This window comes from Odontesthes bonariensis, chromosome 17, assembly GCF_027942865.1.
Source record: "Odontesthes bonariensis isolate fOdoBon6 chromosome 17, fOdoBon6.hap1, whole genome shotgun sequence".
NCBI classification, from domain to species: Eukaryota; Metazoa; Chordata; class Actinopteri; order Atheriniformes; family Atherinopsidae; genus Odontesthes; species Odontesthes bonariensis.
The window spans coordinates 29152705-29169954 of NC_134522.1; the positions used below are offsets into that span (position 1 = coordinate 29152705).

The following is a 17250-nucleotide window of genomic DNA, read 5'->3' on the forward strand; positions in this document are numbered from 1 at the left end:
AGTATCCACTGGTCCCACATCATCTGCACATATGCACACAGGGATTGCTCTGAAAATATCATTCCAGCGAAGTGAGATTTTTTACTGTAGTTCATGAGTGTTTTGGTCCAGCAGACCACTTGCCATCAGTATGTCCTGATCCCTCAACACCTAATCTTTGTAACCCTGGTGATGTACAAGCTGGCGGGATTTCAATTCTGTGTCTCTTACTTTTACTTATATTATTATGCTCATATTAGGCTGCATTGAATGTGGAGTTTTCTTTTTAAACTCTATTTCAAAAATAATCTATGTTCATTGTATTCAAAGCCAGACAGCTCATCGAAAGAAATGGATGAGCTGATAATGGATGGAGTCAGAATCCCAGAGACAAACGTGTCTGTTTTAAAAAATACTGTGAGTCGCAATTTTGCTAATTCGCCAACAGTAACAATCAATGTTTCTGTGATTGAAAGTCAATTTGATAATATCTGTCTTGTGTCTCTGTCTTGAAACCCACTTCGAGCTTTTTGCTTTTATAAACAGCAAAGAACTCCATGCTTTGAGAGATAGAGATTAAATCAAAAAAGTAATATAATCTTTGGACCTTGGACAGCTCTGCCTTCTCCTTTTGCTATAAACTAAAATAAGTTATGCTGGCGTTGCCCTCTGACAACAACAATAGCGGTGGGCTGGCCTGTGTTTTACAGTAATCCTTGTCCACAAAGCAAGACTGGCAATGCTAATGGTTTTATGGTACACTATACAGTACAGCTAATGTTCTCCTGCAAGCCAGCATCGCTTCACTGATTCTTCCTCTTTTTTTCCACTTTTCTTTCTGTCCCTCACCCTTCTTCTGACTCCGATTTTTACTCTTCTCTCTTGCATTCTCTTTGCCTCTCCTTCATCTCTCTGTATGAAAAATCCATTCAGACATAGATTTTGACAGCTGGTCTTTGCTGGGTATATGGAATTTAAACAGTTCTCTCAGCACAGACAGTCACTTTGGGGCTGCTTTATGTTTTCTATTTAACTCCATGTCATTTTTCCTTCCCGTCAAATTCCATTCGGCAGTGTTTAGCTTTTAAGACGAGAGTAATGAAAAAAGAAATGGGGCTTTATTTATTTTGCTGAATATTTCAGAAGGCAGGAGCTGTTTTGTCAACCAGTAGGTGCATCCTAAAATTCACCACATTTTTACCTGCCAACAAAGAATATTATTTTGAGCAAATATTCATGAAACAAAACTAATGAATTGCTGGTGCTTCCTTGAAAGTTAAAGGGGATAGAGAATCAAAATCATCTTTTTCACGTTTTTGGTGTTAGTTCCAATAGCGGCTCGTGGTCTGGAAAATAGGCGGGGCAGATGATCTACGTTATCAAAATGCAAGCTTTTATGGAGCATACGCAATAGGCCAATAGTCTCTGCAACCATACGCGGGGGGGGGGGTGCGCACTCGCATAAAAGTCTGCCATATAACAAACACAAAAGCCACGTGACAATGAGCGAAGAGAAAGTTTGTGAAAGGAATGAATACTACCTATGTTTCAATTAGAGGGAAACTTGTCGCAAAGCATTGCATGGCTAATTTCATGGCACAATTCAGATGCGCCTTGCTGGACTCGTGTTTTTTTGCCTTTCCCGAAAAATGCTTCATGTCACACACACCGACAGTACTTCAACCTAAGCTAGCAGACAAGTAACCTACTGTACATGTACGAAGCTGTCAACACATTGTTTACTGTCTCAACATTGCTTTGCTCATCAAGCTAAGATATTTCATTAAATCACTCCCAGTTTCCCATTTAGCAAAGACTTCGTTCACTATCACTTAAACTTTGTAAGATAGCAACTATAAAGTAAAATCTTTACCTACCACAAACGTGAATCCGGATTAAACAGCCAATATCCTTCATCAAATCCGACATAGTTATCCGTTTTATCCAACAAGTTTGTAGGGGAATTTGGTGGCACTGAAGTTCCCACTGGCTAGATGGGCGGAGTAATATATTTCTTAAACTCTTTGAGTCCTTTCCATGTCCAGGACAGATCATACACCTGCCCCAATAGCATCTATACAGGCGCGCTAAATGTAACATGATATTATGCTACGTAGGGGCCTACAGTGATTCTGATTGGTAGAATGTGCTCGAGAGTTCGGCGGGGCCGGGCTTGGCTGAGGGCAGACCAGGCATCTGCCCTGGCCAGTGGCCATAGATCTAACGTTAAGCAGCCACACTGGAGGTAGGCTATATTTCAGCGAAAATAAAAACAGATTCCACTCGCAAAGTCCGTCACAAGCCACATTATGGTGTAATACGATTCCCACTGTGATTGAAGTTGAAATAAATATTTTATCTATAATTTATAATTATCTATATTTTATCTATAAAAGAAAGGTTGGGGTGTGGAAGGCGGGGCTCTGCCCATGCTGCCCAAATACAGCGGCCGCGGCTGGTTAGTTCTGAGTCTCCCCGCTGTGGGGAGTACACACGAAGTGCCAGCAAGTGTCAGAACCTCTGTTTCAAGTACTCCCCCTTTTTTGAATATCCCCCAGAATATCCCCCAATCCGTTTTTGTGAAAAAGTGATGTCACTTTTTCAGCAATCCCAGCTCTGAAACGAGGCCAATAAGGGCAAACGACGCATTCTAAACCCAGCATAGTAACAGCTGTTTCAGAGAGCCTTTTAGGGAGGTTCTGAGCCATTACAGACCCAACCAATTTTTTTGGGCTACATATCACATCACAGAACAAGGATTAATGCCCCATTCAACCATTCTCTATCACCTTTAAGCTTCAGACTTGAGTTGGATTTAAAATGCTCTCTCTTTGCTTGAATTTATTGAGGGGTTTGTGCATTTCTAGCCATGATCATTTGGTTTTACTGTTTTGTTTCCTCTTTAAATAACATGATATAGAAACTGGGATCGTCTCTAGAATTTAAAATATATTTTTTTGAGTTTGAAATATTTCTCAGGATGAGTTTGTACCCCTTAGACTAGCAACGATCACACATCTACAGCTTTTGTGTTGTCACAGTTAGTATACCTTAACTGATATTATGACTTTTCCTTTTCTATTTCTTCTTCTTTTTGAGCCTACTGAGTAAGAAATGCCAGCTGTTCATAACATTATAAATGAAGAAATTGCCAAACTATCATTTACAGCTTGCCAAATCTTATTTTGCAGATAAATGTGTAGCAGTCCATGACATTTTGCTGTGTATGATTATATTTGTTACATTTTATTTTCTTATTATGGTTAATTTTTATCTGTCTCATGTCTCTATTGTTCATTTTCATCTTCTCTACCTTTTTCTCCCTTCTCCATGTTTCTTTTTTTTCTTTTTTTTTTATGTATGTGTTTCACAGTGATCCCTACTGGGAGCGGCCGTCAAATGCAGGCAGCTGCTCTGCCACCCGGCCCAAGACTCTTCACCTGGCCGGCCAACAGCATACATCCTCACCATGGTAAAGTTTGTGAGCTCCTAGTCGCAGCAGTAGTAACTGTAGATCTTATTGTGGCAGTATTGTGTGTTTGTGTTATTGCATAGGAGCAGTACAAATTGATTCCTAAATCTTGAATTTTATTCATTTGAAACAACTGTTCATGTTAGATGGTTACTTTATTGGTTGGATCACTTCAGAGTTTTAGATATTTTGATGGAGTTTTTTCTTGCAAACCTGTTTCAAACCTCCATTTTCTGTTTTATGATAGAAAGTTGAACAAGATTTATGTCACCAAGCGAAAAGAGTCACATTATGCCCTTTTCTTTACAAGCTGACACAATCTCCTGAGGTCTCATTGAAATGTTTGAAACATGCTTCAGTCAAAGTATGACACGCACAGTTCAACAGTTCCCTTCTCAACCATGTCGTAGCTTCCTTATTCATAACAGTTGGTTACGGCATTCCACTTTAACTCTTGTTTTTCAGGTTGTGTCTTTTTTGAGATTTGTGAAATGACTTTGTGCTATAATGCAAATTTGAAATAGATAAAATAGATTTAACTTGATAACCCTTTACCCATGTTAAAACCCTATGAGAGACCACATAGAGAGCTCAAACTAGCATACAGAGCAAAATGAGCAAATTTTGAAAACTCTGAAGTCGCCCTGGGTGAGAGGCAGCTAGTGCGAATGGGTTTACCCGAAGCCCCCGGCCTCAGTACTCAAATGTTGGAGTTTTACTTTGTGGACCAGAGGTTGACCTCAAGAGCCCTGATTGCTACCTGTGCTCATGTGCCCAACCACAGTTCAGATTATCCAGCTTTCTTAGAGTTTCTGGGTGGGGTTCTAGTAGGTGCACTGGCTGCAGGGGGAATTCAATGCTGATATGGATGTTGAAAGTGAAATTTGAAAGGGTGTGATTGGGAGGAATACTCTGCCCGAGCTGAACCCAGGTGGTATTTTGTTAATTGACCTCTGTGCTAGTCACAGTTTGTCCATTACATGTACTATGTTCAAACACAGGAGTGTACCTGGCGACAAAACTCCCTAGGTTGCATCCATGATTGATTTTGTAATCAAATCATTGGATCTGCAACTTTATGTTTTGGACATTATTGAGCTGTAAGCTGATGAGTTGGATCAGGTGGCGGGGGAAGATGCTGGACAGGCACAGTGCACCCAGATGAATAGTGAAGGGATGTCTGGGGTGTTCGGTGGAGGTCCTGGTCCGGGAGGTCTTCATCCCGTCTCCCATATAACTTCTGACATTCTGACGGAGGCTGGGTAAATTGAGTCTTGTTGAGCTGTGTTTTGGAAATTCATTGCTGAGGTGACTGCACAGAGCTGTAGTTTTAGGTTGATTGGTGCTAGTGGTGGACAACTGAGGTGAACTGAACTATCAGGGTGAAGGAGTTCTACAGAGCTTGGTAAGCTTGCTCGATTCTGCAGACAGCTAACAGGAACCAACAGTGAAATGTAAGTGGAATGCAGCTAGGGCAGTTGCAGATCCAAAAACTTGGGTGTGGGAGTAATTTTGAGAGGCCATAGATTATGACTTTTGTTCAGCCATAAAGAGACTACGGCAAACTTTCAGGTGGGAGAAGTGTTCCTTCACTATCACTGTTTACAGTAATAAAGTGATGCTGATGTCATTCAGGGATATAGTGCAGCATTGGAAAGAATATTTTAGTAGATCTTCTTAACCCAAGTGATAAGCATTTCTTAATGGATGCAGAATTGCATTTGAATGTGTGTGAAGTGTTTGTGTGTCGTTGTAGGTGCAATGTTTATATCCCTGTTTGTGCTCAGTGTAATTCTAATGTTAAAGGATAAGACCGGTTTTTTGACATTGGGCCCTTGATTTCACATTATAACATGATGTTCTACTCACCCCTGCTTGTTGTTGAACATTTGGAGCTGTTCCGAAGATATTCGCGAGGCGTCTGGCTGCTCTCTTGAGATATTCGGCCATGAAACGGTTTCCTATGGGCAAGCTTATACAGGCACAAACTATGCTGTTTATAATTTATTAATTACTGTACATTAGCACTGATAACGTGGAGGTGCGTCGCTTACTTAAAAAAATCCGGGTTATTGTAATTTTGATTTTTTTGTCGTAAAGTGGGTGTTACTGACGTCATCGTCGTGCTACTGCCACAGACAGCCCACAGACCTGCTGCCTATTAATTCATTCGGCTAAAATTCAAAATTAGTAACCCGGATTTTTTTTAAGTAAGCGACGCACCTCCACGTTATCAGTGCTAGTGTAGAGTAATTAATAAATTATAAACAGCATAGTTTGTGCCTGTATAAGCTTGCCCATAGGAAACCGTTTCATGGCCGAATATCTCAAGAGAGCAGCCAGACGCCTCGCGAATATCTTCGGAACAGCTCCAAATGTTCAACAACAAGCAGGGGTGAGTAGAACATCATGTTATAATGTGAAATCAAGGGCCCAATGTCAAAAAACCGGTCTTATCCTTTAAGTACATATATGTATGAGTGTGTCTAGTAGTGTTGTTCCGATACCAAAATTCTGACTTCGATACGATACCTGCCATAAATACCTCTATACTCGATACTGAACCGATACCACGGCGAAAATCTAAAGAAATCTGGAAAAGAGATGAATAATGGTCCAGCTCGGTCTCATTATGGTTTAATTTTCAGCAGCTTGCTCCTTTCCTGCTGTTTGAGCAAATTACTACAGAGCAAGTATGAGCACAATCTCTTCTGTTAGCATATTGGCTTTTGCTTAACAAACTACTTTTCTGTCCAATATCAACGTTTGAACAGTGAACACATTAATAACTGACTTACACATATAGAATACTATTTTATTTTAAACTAAACAAAACGAAAAAATGCCACTACATGGTATATGCCATTACACTATGGTGGTCAAACGTACGTCAGAGAATTGCAGTGAATTATTTCAACATTTACACTCAGAATAAATAATTTAAAAAATATAATTGCCAAAATAAATAGCTACTGATCATGCTATAACAAAAATAAAATGATTGCTTTCCTCATGAACAATGAAATCCCAAATACACTCTCTCTCAACCTCTGAACTTCTGCAATATGTCACTTATTTGAAATGTCCACCTAGAAATAGTTATTAACAAAACGGCATACATGCCATGACATGACAGGCTATGATCTGCAGACACTCAAGTACAGCTGCAAGGAATAGTGACTTGTTTTTACGAAGAAGTTTAGATGCAAACTTACCTGTTGATATCATCTTCCTTCTTAAGTTTTGAGCTGATTGTGTTCAAATTAGGTCTTGCTCATCCAGTACTGTGTGCAGTGACCTACCGACAACCTATTTCCCCTCAATAAAACCTCATTATTAAAAGATAGTTAATGTAATTGTGCTGGTTTGAAGGTCACTGTTGCGAGTCCGGTTGGAAGTCCAAATAGATCAGTCGCACTCCATTTGCTGTTTATTCCTCACTTGATAGAACTGTGTGTGGTTCTATAACATAAAGAATAATGATATTACATCAGTATCTAAATAAGTCCAAATAACTAACTGAATTTATATTACAGTTACACTGTGAATATTAATAATTCTCAATATGCTGCTTCTAAATAAAAGTAACACATGAAAACCCACGTTGGTAGCTCTCATTAAATGTGCACATGAACAAGCATATCAATGAGGAGAAAAAACTGGTATATTCTGCTAAGTAAACTACATTCTGAATTTGCAATGTTTCTTCCTTTTTCACGCACACAAATCAAAATGAGGTGGCAAACAAACTGTAAACAGCAAACTAAACAACACAAACTTTAACTGTAAACTCGAGTGCAGCTCCTTTCTCATCTCTGCTCTTCCTGGTCTGCATGCTGCTCACTGGCAGTCTAGGCTCCGCCCGTTAAAGGGCAGTCCCCTTTAGGCAGCCTTTTCCACAGCCGCCCCCGCATTCACTTGTAGTAATAATAATAATAATAATAATAATAATAATATATTTTATTTATAAATGCCATGGAGGCAGTGGTGAAACAGAAGGGAAATCTTGAATTTGATCCTGTACTGCACAGGAAGCCAATGGAGGGATTTGATGATGGGTGTGATGTGGTGGTACTTCCGCACCCCCATCAGGATCCTGGCAGCACAGGTCTGGATATACTGCAGCTGCTGGATGTTCTTGCTGGGGATCCCGATGAGGAGTGTGTTTCAGTAGTCCAGCCTGGAGGAGACAAAGGCGTGGACAAGTTTTTCGGAATCAGGGAGAGTGAGTATGGGGCGGAGTTTGGCAATGTTTCTGAGGTGGAAGAAGGAGGTTTTGCAGAGTTGTTTGATGTGGGCCTCAAAGGTCCAGTGAGGATCCATCCTAACACCGAGATTAGTGACTGAGGGTGAAAGGTGAATGTTGTGGCCAGAGAAGGTGATGCTGGTGATAGTGGATGACCGGATCTGGTGCGGAGTGCCAACAAGAATGGCTTCTGTTTTTGAGCTGTTTAGTTGCAGGAAGTTTGCCGTCATCCACGCCATTATCTCCTCCAGGCAGGTGGAAACTGTGGATTGGGCTGCAGAGGGGGTTGGGTTTGTTTTAATGTAGAGTTGGGTGTCATCAGCGTAGCAGTGGAAAGATATTTCATGCTGGCTGATGACACGACCAAGGGGGAGCATGTACAGTGTGAAGAGGGTGGGGCCGAAAAAGGAACCTTGAGGGACACCACAGGTGTGGGGGAGGCTAGAGAGAACAGAGCGGATGTTGTCTACTTTAGATTTAAAAAAGGAGATGAAGCTGTTGCACCGCTCCTGTGTGCTGAGTGTAGGGGGATCTGAGGTTTGAGGAGGTGATTTAAGGTTGAGAAAAGTTGCTTGGAATTACCAGGGCTATTGTTGATTATATGGGAGTAGAACCGGGACCATGTGTCACTGAGGGACTTGCTGTAGGCCTTCTGGTGTTCCCGGTAGGCCAGCTTGTGAACCGCAAGTCCGAAGTCCTGGAAACGCCGTTCAAGGACACGCCCCGTTCTTTTCAACAAACGTAGCTCACTGGTATACCAGGGGGCTGTACGTGTAAAGGTGACAGTTCTAGGCTTGAGTGGCGAATTGTAGAAATCCACAGATTCTGTGACTGAAGGAGGGTTGGCAGTGGACAGATGTTGGAGGTCAGTAGTCAGGGTGACTGGGTTGATGTTTTTAAAGTTCCTGAAACTGATTTTTCTGCTGGGCTTATTGAGGGGGGACGGGGTGGGTAGCTCCAATGAGATGGCTTTGTGGCCAGACACGCCCAGATCGTGCACTGAGAGATTGCTGATGGAGGTAGAGTTGGTGATTAACAAATCAAGGGCGTGGCCTCTGGAGTGTGTTGGGTGGGGTTGAGACTGTCAATGAAATTGAAGAGTTCAGCTACAGAGTAGGAAGGGGGGTTGTTAACATGAATATTAAAATCACCAAATATGATGATTTTCCCTGGGGTTGTGCAGAGTGTGGTAAGGAGGTCATGTATATCAGGGATGAAGGCTGGGTTGGGTTGGGGGGGTGGTATAGTGGAAAGTGGTGGTTTGCATTTAAACGCAAGGCATTCAAAAGAGGAGTGAACAGGCAGGGACAGGGGGGACAACTCAAAGTCTCCCACGGTGCACTACGGCAAGGCCACCACCATGGCCAGTGGTGCGGGCTTTGCTGAGGTAGGTGTAGGCAGGGGGACTGGCTCCATTTAGACTTGAGTAGACCTCTGGTTGTTGCCAAGTCTCAACTAAGCACATGAAGTGTATTTCCTCATTTATGATGTGGTCATGAATAAAAGTTGCCTTGTTATTAAGGGATTGTGCATTTAAAAGTTTAATTTTACCAGGGGGAGCTGGAGTGGAGTGTCTCTGTAGGGGCCGGAGTAGGCTGTGATCCACTCCACGTTTTCTGTCCTGCGTAGCATCAAATAGCGTCTTGGTAGCAGTCCTCTGATGACGTGTCAGTTGTGCGACGGGCGTCCAGATGGAAGGAATGCACTGCTCAAGTTCCCAGTGGTAAACAAAGACGCCAGAACACGGTTTGTTGAAGCAGCGGAAGAGTTACTCTCAGGTTGGACAAACTTTGTTGATGTAAACAATCCAAATGAGGGCAGAAATCCAAAAAAGGGGGGGGGTTCCGGTTTGTCTAGCTTTGATGGGTATAAAAATCCAAATGAGGGCTGTAATCCAAAGCAAAGACAAGGTCCTGATTGTTTTTAAAAAGTAACCTCAATTTAGAAAGAAAAATCGCTAACTAAGCGATATGAGACAGAGCAGCGCCAGCCAAAACGCGCCAGCCAAAACGCGCCAGCGTACACCTCCATTATGCTGTCCAAAACTGAATACGAACAACTAAGAAAAGGCTGAGTTAAAGGAGGTGATTAATCGTCCTTAGGCAAGGCAGGTAGGTTGACAAGTCTTGAAACTTTCAGGTTCTCCCACGGGTACTTTACCACAATATCTTCTTAAAAGATGTTCTCCCAAGTGCAGTGTGTAATGTATCACTAGTCCCCAGTGATATTGTTAATAGCAGCCTTACCTCCAGTGCTGTTCCTGTGGCTTTCAAGCATGCTGTTGTACAACCATTGATCACAAAATCCAGTCTTAACCCCCCAATCTAGTCAAATTACAGGCTGATTTCAAAACTCCCATTCCTTTCAAAGATTTGAGACCACTCCCGTTGTCAATCTGCTTTTGTCTTTTCCTTTGCAGAGTGAGCAAATGAATGATGTCGGGAGTTTTAGATGAGGACTTTTGTTCTCAATATGTTCAGCGGTCCTAGAAGATTTTGGTATTGTTAATAAAATGTAATGAAGGGCAGTATGGGCAGTTGAGAGCCCATTCATCAGTCTGTTAAATCTTTCAACTGATTTTCTGACTGGTAGAAGGGAGCCACTAATAAACACCATAGACTTCACAGAGCTTTTTTCTTTTTTTTTTTAAAGATCATTGAAGTCCCTCCTGAATATTTAAGACATTTTGTAATACATCTTACAGTGGAATGTACATCCACAATATTCCAATTTGTTCAATGAGGAGAGATCAAATAAAAAGTTGAATTCTAAGCTAGAGCACAAAGCAAAGAGACGTTACTTACAATGACCAAAGAGCTGGGATGAGGCTGAGCCGAGAGAATGCACCCATGTTCAGGTTTGGAAGAAAGACCATGCCTGTCTTCAGACCTAGAGGAGGAGAAAATGTGCCTGCATTCAGGCTTAGAGGAGGAGAGGAGGGGATATGCCTCCATTCAGGCTTGTAGGAAGAGAGAACTTGCCTGCATTCAGGCTTAGAGGAGGAGAAGATGAATGTGGTCAGCCTTAGACGAGATAACCACCACCAGCTATATGCTGACTTTTACCACTGTGACTTAAGGACTCAAAGGGTTGGGCAGAGAGGATAAAAATAATTAGTTTGAATGTTGGAGAACACTGTTCAAGACAACCAGCAACCCTAATGATGAAATGAAACGAAAATACCTTGCACGGCTGCCGATACAGCAGCACCTTCCCGAAATGAATGGACGAAATAATGCGATTAAATAGCATTTGACCAGCTCTTAACTACAATGCTGAAAACTATGAAATTCAGTTTGCCGAATTTTACGATTTAAATAATTAATAAGCTGTATAATAGGGATAAATGATTAGTTCACAAAGAACTAAGAAAACAAATAATTATTTTTTAATGGCAACTGAGTTTGCATATTCTGCAAATGACCTGTTTAGAATAGTTGCAAACAGAAAGAAAATGAGAGTTGAACACCTTTTTGGTTGCATCTACCTGAATCCCTGAGTCAAGATTGGGATTGTGTTATGCTTATGGTATAACTGATACAACAAATTAAATGAAAGCACAATGAGCATGCAGCCTTCGAATAATACAACTCAAAGCAACTTTAGTATCCCTAAAGCATTTTACAGGAGGAGTACTTTTAAGCTCATCCTGAGAATTACAGCAATGAGCATGATGAATACAATATAATGGTTAAGATTTGTATTTTGATGAACTCAGCTTAAAGTGTTGTGGGTGATATTTTTTTAAGGCATATCACATGGTTTAAAGAGTTACCAACACCAGAGTGACCAGTGCAATCCATAATATGTTTGTATTGAGCAGTGCCAAGTAGGGCCCTAAGGAACGTGGTTTTGCTTTCATGAATGTTTTGTAGAAATGGCCAAAAAACAACAACATTTAACTTGTTCTGAATTACTGTAGTGAGGTAGGCAGATGGATGGGAAGTAGCATTATTCATATAGAAACTTAAATCTAAAAATCAGATTTCTCTGCTTTGACCTTGCAGATTAAATTTAAGAATAATCCAATTTGGTAACAAATTTATATTGTTCTGCTGGGATTCAGTGAAGCCCACTTCCAATAAGTTAATATTCCGGGCTTCACACAAGACAAAAGCTGTCAACAGTGATCGAAGTTGATGACTGATTTACATTTGATTTTCTTTGTGACTTCTATGTAAAAGCCCACTAATTAAATTACAGGCGTAACCCTAAAAACTTTCCAATGATGGAAAACAAAAAAGGTAGCATATAAAAACCGTTTGCCTTTTAAGTTTTCTAAACAAAATACACGAGGTAGATATTACAGCAGAGGGCAGGGATTCAAGCAGCTGAAATAACTGATTATTACATAATAATGATCATAAATGCATAATCGCCTTTGGCATGCATTTCTGATCATTATTATGTAAAATGATGCACTAGATATAAAGTATATAATGTATAGTGTAAACAGTTGACATGCACTTGCAAACTGAATAACACAAAGGGTATAATAGAATGAATGACGAGGAAGTGAAGGAAGCAGTTAGAGTGCCTGGCTACAGTAACTGAATGTAGACAGACCATGATGAACACGTTACTGCCATTCTTAACCTGCCCGTAGAAGTTAATGGAGAAATAACACCAGACCAGTATGAAAATAAAAGCACAGTGCACATTGCTAGAGAATGGGAATCAGGATGCTTTTTAAAAAAAAATTTTTTTTTAACTGTGTATGGAAAAAAATGACATCTCATAGTTCTAAACAGCTGATGTATTAGGTGAAATAATATTGAAAAGACAAGGCAATTAGGCATTCATTTCACACAAGAACAAAAGGGATGGCAAACACGCGTAGTGAAGAATTATGAAGATGACGTCACATAGTCGGTACAGGGCGCAGCCACTGGTCTGTCCTTCAGAGCAATGCAAACGGATACATTTTCCTCTTAGATTTCTTAAAAAATGTATTTCCTATCTTCTATCTATTTTCCTTTCTTCCCTCCTCACCACCTTTTGTCCTTGTTTCCTCTTTCTGTCTCTATGCCTCTTTGAAAATTGGTGGATGAGTTGTGATATACTCCGATACAAGTCCCATCTTCTCTTTCATCATGTCACATGAGTCGACTCCCGTTTTGTTGCTGACTCTGTTAAACTTTCTTTGATGCCACACCTTCTCTCTCCCTTTCACCCCACCCCATCCATCCTTTTCAAACCTACTTGCCTCTTCAATATTTTTTCACTCCCAGAAATCAATAGATTTCCTTTTTTGCCATGTCTTTTTTATTTTTAAGAGCACATACCCAGTTCAATAATTTAACCATTTCTCCTACTTTATGTTTTATTTTTTCATTATTCTATCACCTACCTGTGTCTTTGTCTAAATCTATACAATCTATTATTAATATGTTTTCTTTTAGACCGAGGGGAAATGTGTGTATGGATGTGTGAACATGAGAAGCAGGTATCCTTTGAAGTTATAACGTGAAGTATGTATTTGTAGTCCAGCAACATTGATATTAAGATCTATCTTTCTCATTGTCATTGAAAATAACAACAAGTCCTGTAAGAAATAATTCAGCAGCATAACTTTTAGCTAAATCACCTAAAGAATCATCCAAACAATAGCTGCATTCGAACAGAGAAGTTCTAAGAACGCAGTTCTAAGAACTGTCCACATCGAATTTCGTTCTATGAACTGCCCTTCCCCAGGGAAACTGTTTCATTTTGCCTTCGCACATGAGTCATGGACCTTGATAGGGACTGATGTGATGCAACTATGTCACTTTAGCACCACACTCAACAAAAAAACAAAACAAAACCCGCGAAAAGTAAGGAGAGAAGAAAACCACACCACCAAGAAGCTAATATGGAGAGCAAGGAGGCCACTGTGTTCATGGTCTGCATGACGGTAATATTAATCATGGACAATCACATCGGGCGTCTAACATCTTCATCTCATGAAGGAAGGAAGGAGAGTAGAGCGCCGCAGACAAAGGAGATGACGTGTAAGCTTAACTTATCAAACATGCGCCGGTTCTGTCCGTATTGTATGAGTAAACATTTCAGACGTTATTCTACCGTTTACGTTGAGCAGATTAGGGACCACAAGAAGCGGAAATGAAGAAGTGGAAATCTGACAAGGGGTGTATCTACCAACCACCAAACACCTTTGGTCATATATGTTCCTATAGAAACCAGAAAAGACCCTGCCTGGTTAAATGGTTATAGGAACTGAGGCCCGTGGTCCCTAGTTCCTGTATGTCCGAATTCGCGAAAAAACCGCCCTATTCCTGAAAAGGTTATAGGAACTGCAAAAGGTGCCTACAGTGGGAAGGCGCCTATGGACGACTAAGATTACGAAACTTTGGCACTCGGTAGTTACTGAGTCCTGGGGTCAACCACCATTTCATTTGCTTTTTATCAGTTATTAGTCTGAATATTATTCAGTTATTAGGTGTCTCAATGTGTCTTAAATCCCCTTCTATTCAGTGTTGTTTTCGTCAACGATGACGATGACGAAATCATTTCGTTGACGGCACTTTTTTTCATTACGATAACGAGACGGTGACGAGATAAACATAGCTGTCTGATGACGAAAACATGACGAGACGTGTGTGAGTTTTCCTTGACAAGACGAGAATGGACAAAAATGTTAGTGGGTGATCTGTCAGACGTTTAAAATGAATGACATTTCTGCTTATTGTGTGTGTCAATTAAAACCTAAAAAGTATCGCCACAGGGATATTTTTTCAAAGGTAAGTTACAAATGCTGTTAACATAATCGATAAATTTCATAGTAAGCTAATACATTAGTACGTTTTCCACATACTCCTGGCGCAAATGGGCTGCTAACTTCAGGCTAAAGTTAGCTTTTGTTACGCTAACGTCAATTCATTATGTGTGTGTTACTTTAGCAGCATGTTTAGCAGCATGTTTACATTCAGTGACGGTGTGGTTATCTCTTTGTGTGTACGTTCTGTCAGCACGTAACTTGATATGTTAAACAGGTCGAGTTACTGTTATACGTAGAGTCTGCTAGCTTTAGCCTAAAAGCCACAAGTGACGTTGTGCAGCCCTAACCAGGACCTGTGCGTTTAGTGCGCTTACAGTAAAGTTGGGACACACGCACAGTACAGAATGAAAAATCAGAAAGCTTTAGTACAGGGTCAGTTAATAAGCTATGTATTTTTGGTCTGCTTGTTTGATAGTTAAGACCATACTATTTTCTTAACACTGTAGACTATACTTATTTTTTCTCTTTTTTTTGACTAAAACTAGACTAAAACCTTTTTGACTTTTCGTCGACTAAAACTAGACTAAAACCCTTTTTGACTTTTCGTCGACTAAAACTGGACTAAAACTATCACATATAGAAATGACTAAAATGTGACTAAAACTAATAAGTATTTTAGTCCAAAAGACTAAGACTAAGACTAAATCTAAGATGGTTGTCAAAAACAACACTGCTTCTATTTATGAATCCTGTATTTTCCAAACCAGTTAGACTTTGCAGATTTAAATGATTGGTTAAAGTACTGTAAAAAGTCAGCGGTGATGAATGCTGCTGAGAGTTACAGCTGTTAAAAACACTGATTGATTTTATGCTTCTTTACAAATAATGTGTCAGTGTGCATCACTGTAAGAGAGAAACATTTGAAGGAACTCAAACTTTCAAGCCTGGCAATGTCTGTCAAATTTAAACAGTTTAAAATAGCAGTTAGTTGTCAATTTTGATTTAGTGTTTAATCCAATATTTCAACTTATTTTATTTTTACTAACTTATTCCAAGTTATGAGCCTATCACTTGTTCAAGCTACAAACATACTTCTATTTATTTGATGGAAATTTTTAAGTAATTCAGTTCTGTAAGAATATGCCTATGCCATCAGTGAAGATAAATAAACGTACTGAAGGAAAAACACAGTCGTTCACTTGACCTCATTATTTGGGCACATAACTTGAACTGACAAACTGAAGTAAAAACCTGTCTCAGTCATTCATGATTTGACTCAATCAATCCATCCATCCATCCATCCATCCATCCATCCATCCATCCATCCATCCATCCATCCATTATCTTCCGCTGGTCCGGGGATCGGGTCGCGGGGGCATAGTCTCTCCAACGTGTTCTGGGTCTTCCCCGGGGTCTCCTCCCAGTGGGACGGGCCCAGAACACCTCACCAGGGAGGCGTCCAGGAGGCATCCTAACCAGATGCCCGAGCCACCTCATCTGACTCCTCTCGATGCGGAGGAGCAGCGGTTCTACTCCGAGCCCCTCCCGGATGACCGAGCTTCTCACCCTATCTCTAAGGGAGAGCCCAGACACCCTGCGGAGGAAACTCATTTCGGCCGCTTGTATTCGCAATCTCGTTCTTTCGGTCACTACTCACAGCTCGTGACCATAGGTTAGGGTAGGAACGTAGACTGAGCGGTAAATCGAGCTCAGCTCCTTCTTCACCACGACAGGCAGAGCCCACATCACTGCAAACCCTGTTAGTCTCCCGCTCCATTCGTCCCTCACTCCTGAACAAGACCCCGAAATACTTGAACTCCTCCACTTGGGGAAGGATCTCATTCCCGACCCGGAGAGAGCATTCCACCCTTTTCCGGCCGAAGACCATGGTCTCAGATTTGGAGGTGCTGATTTGACTCCAACCACATTTATTCCTCACAGATCATGATTCACCACAATCCTTTCAGGTTTAAATGTGCTGGACAATCACGTCATGTTCTTTTGTTTTTTTTAAGGTAATTAATACCAATCCCAGACAAAGGCAGTAGAGAACAGGTTAGTAGGTTTACTTATAATGAAGAAGAGGATCACAAAATCACTGAGACTTTACTCTTGTTCATAGAACAAAATAATTCCTGGAGGTGAAAGTGGGTCTCTGAAAAGAGAGACAGAATTAGAGCTGAGGTTACCCTCTTCCAAAAAAATGGATATTCAAAAAGAGAGTTACTAACCAGTACAGTAAACTGGCTTGGGTTAACTCTCCTGCAACACAGGGGCAGGGACTGTGGCAAACTGTGGCTGAGACCATTATTGTAGCTGGCAGAGGCGGGCTGTGATCAAAGCTGTGGCAAACTGGCTGTGGTTCAGAGAAGGAAGAGAGGGCAAATAGCAGATCCAGGCAGCAGGTGTTCTATGAACACGAAAACAGGAGAGGAAAACTTGAAGCTTAGGTGAACAGCAAAAATAAAAAAATAAAAATACTATGAGATAGCCTGTTTGTACCACAAGGATGAAAACAACGATCTAGCGACAAGCAGACTGAAGACTGGAGCTAGTCAGGCCCAGGATCCAGTGCAGGTGAGTGGAGTCAGCAATTAGAGCCACAGCAACCAGCCATCCATCCACCACACCCGCAGGAGAGCAGGAGTCCCATGAAAAAGAAAGGACATAACAAAACTAACATAAATTTACAGGTCTTGATACTTCAGCCCAGTATTAGTAGTTTCAGGAAACTCTTTTATTGTTTTGTTTGCCCGATCAGACCAATAATGTGATCATTATTGATAATTTGTTTTTCCATTACCACAGAATGTGTATTCCAACATGTTCTCTGAA

At 40.9% G+C, this 17250-nt stretch overlaps 1 protein-coding gene across 2 annotated transcripts in view; it reads left to right on the forward strand.

Moving 5' to 3' along the window:
* npas3 (neuronal PAS domain protein 3) overlaps positions 1–17250 on the forward strand; it is a 424371-nt gene that overhangs the window by 101283 nt on the left and 305838 nt on the right. For both annotated transcript variants that reach the window (XM_075448043.1, XM_075448044.1), the window contains exon 2: positions 3353–3451. In XM_075448043.1, the coding sequence (XP_075304158.1) occupies positions 3353–3451 (99 nt within the window). The remainder of the gene's footprint in view (positions 1–3352; positions 3452–17250) is intronic.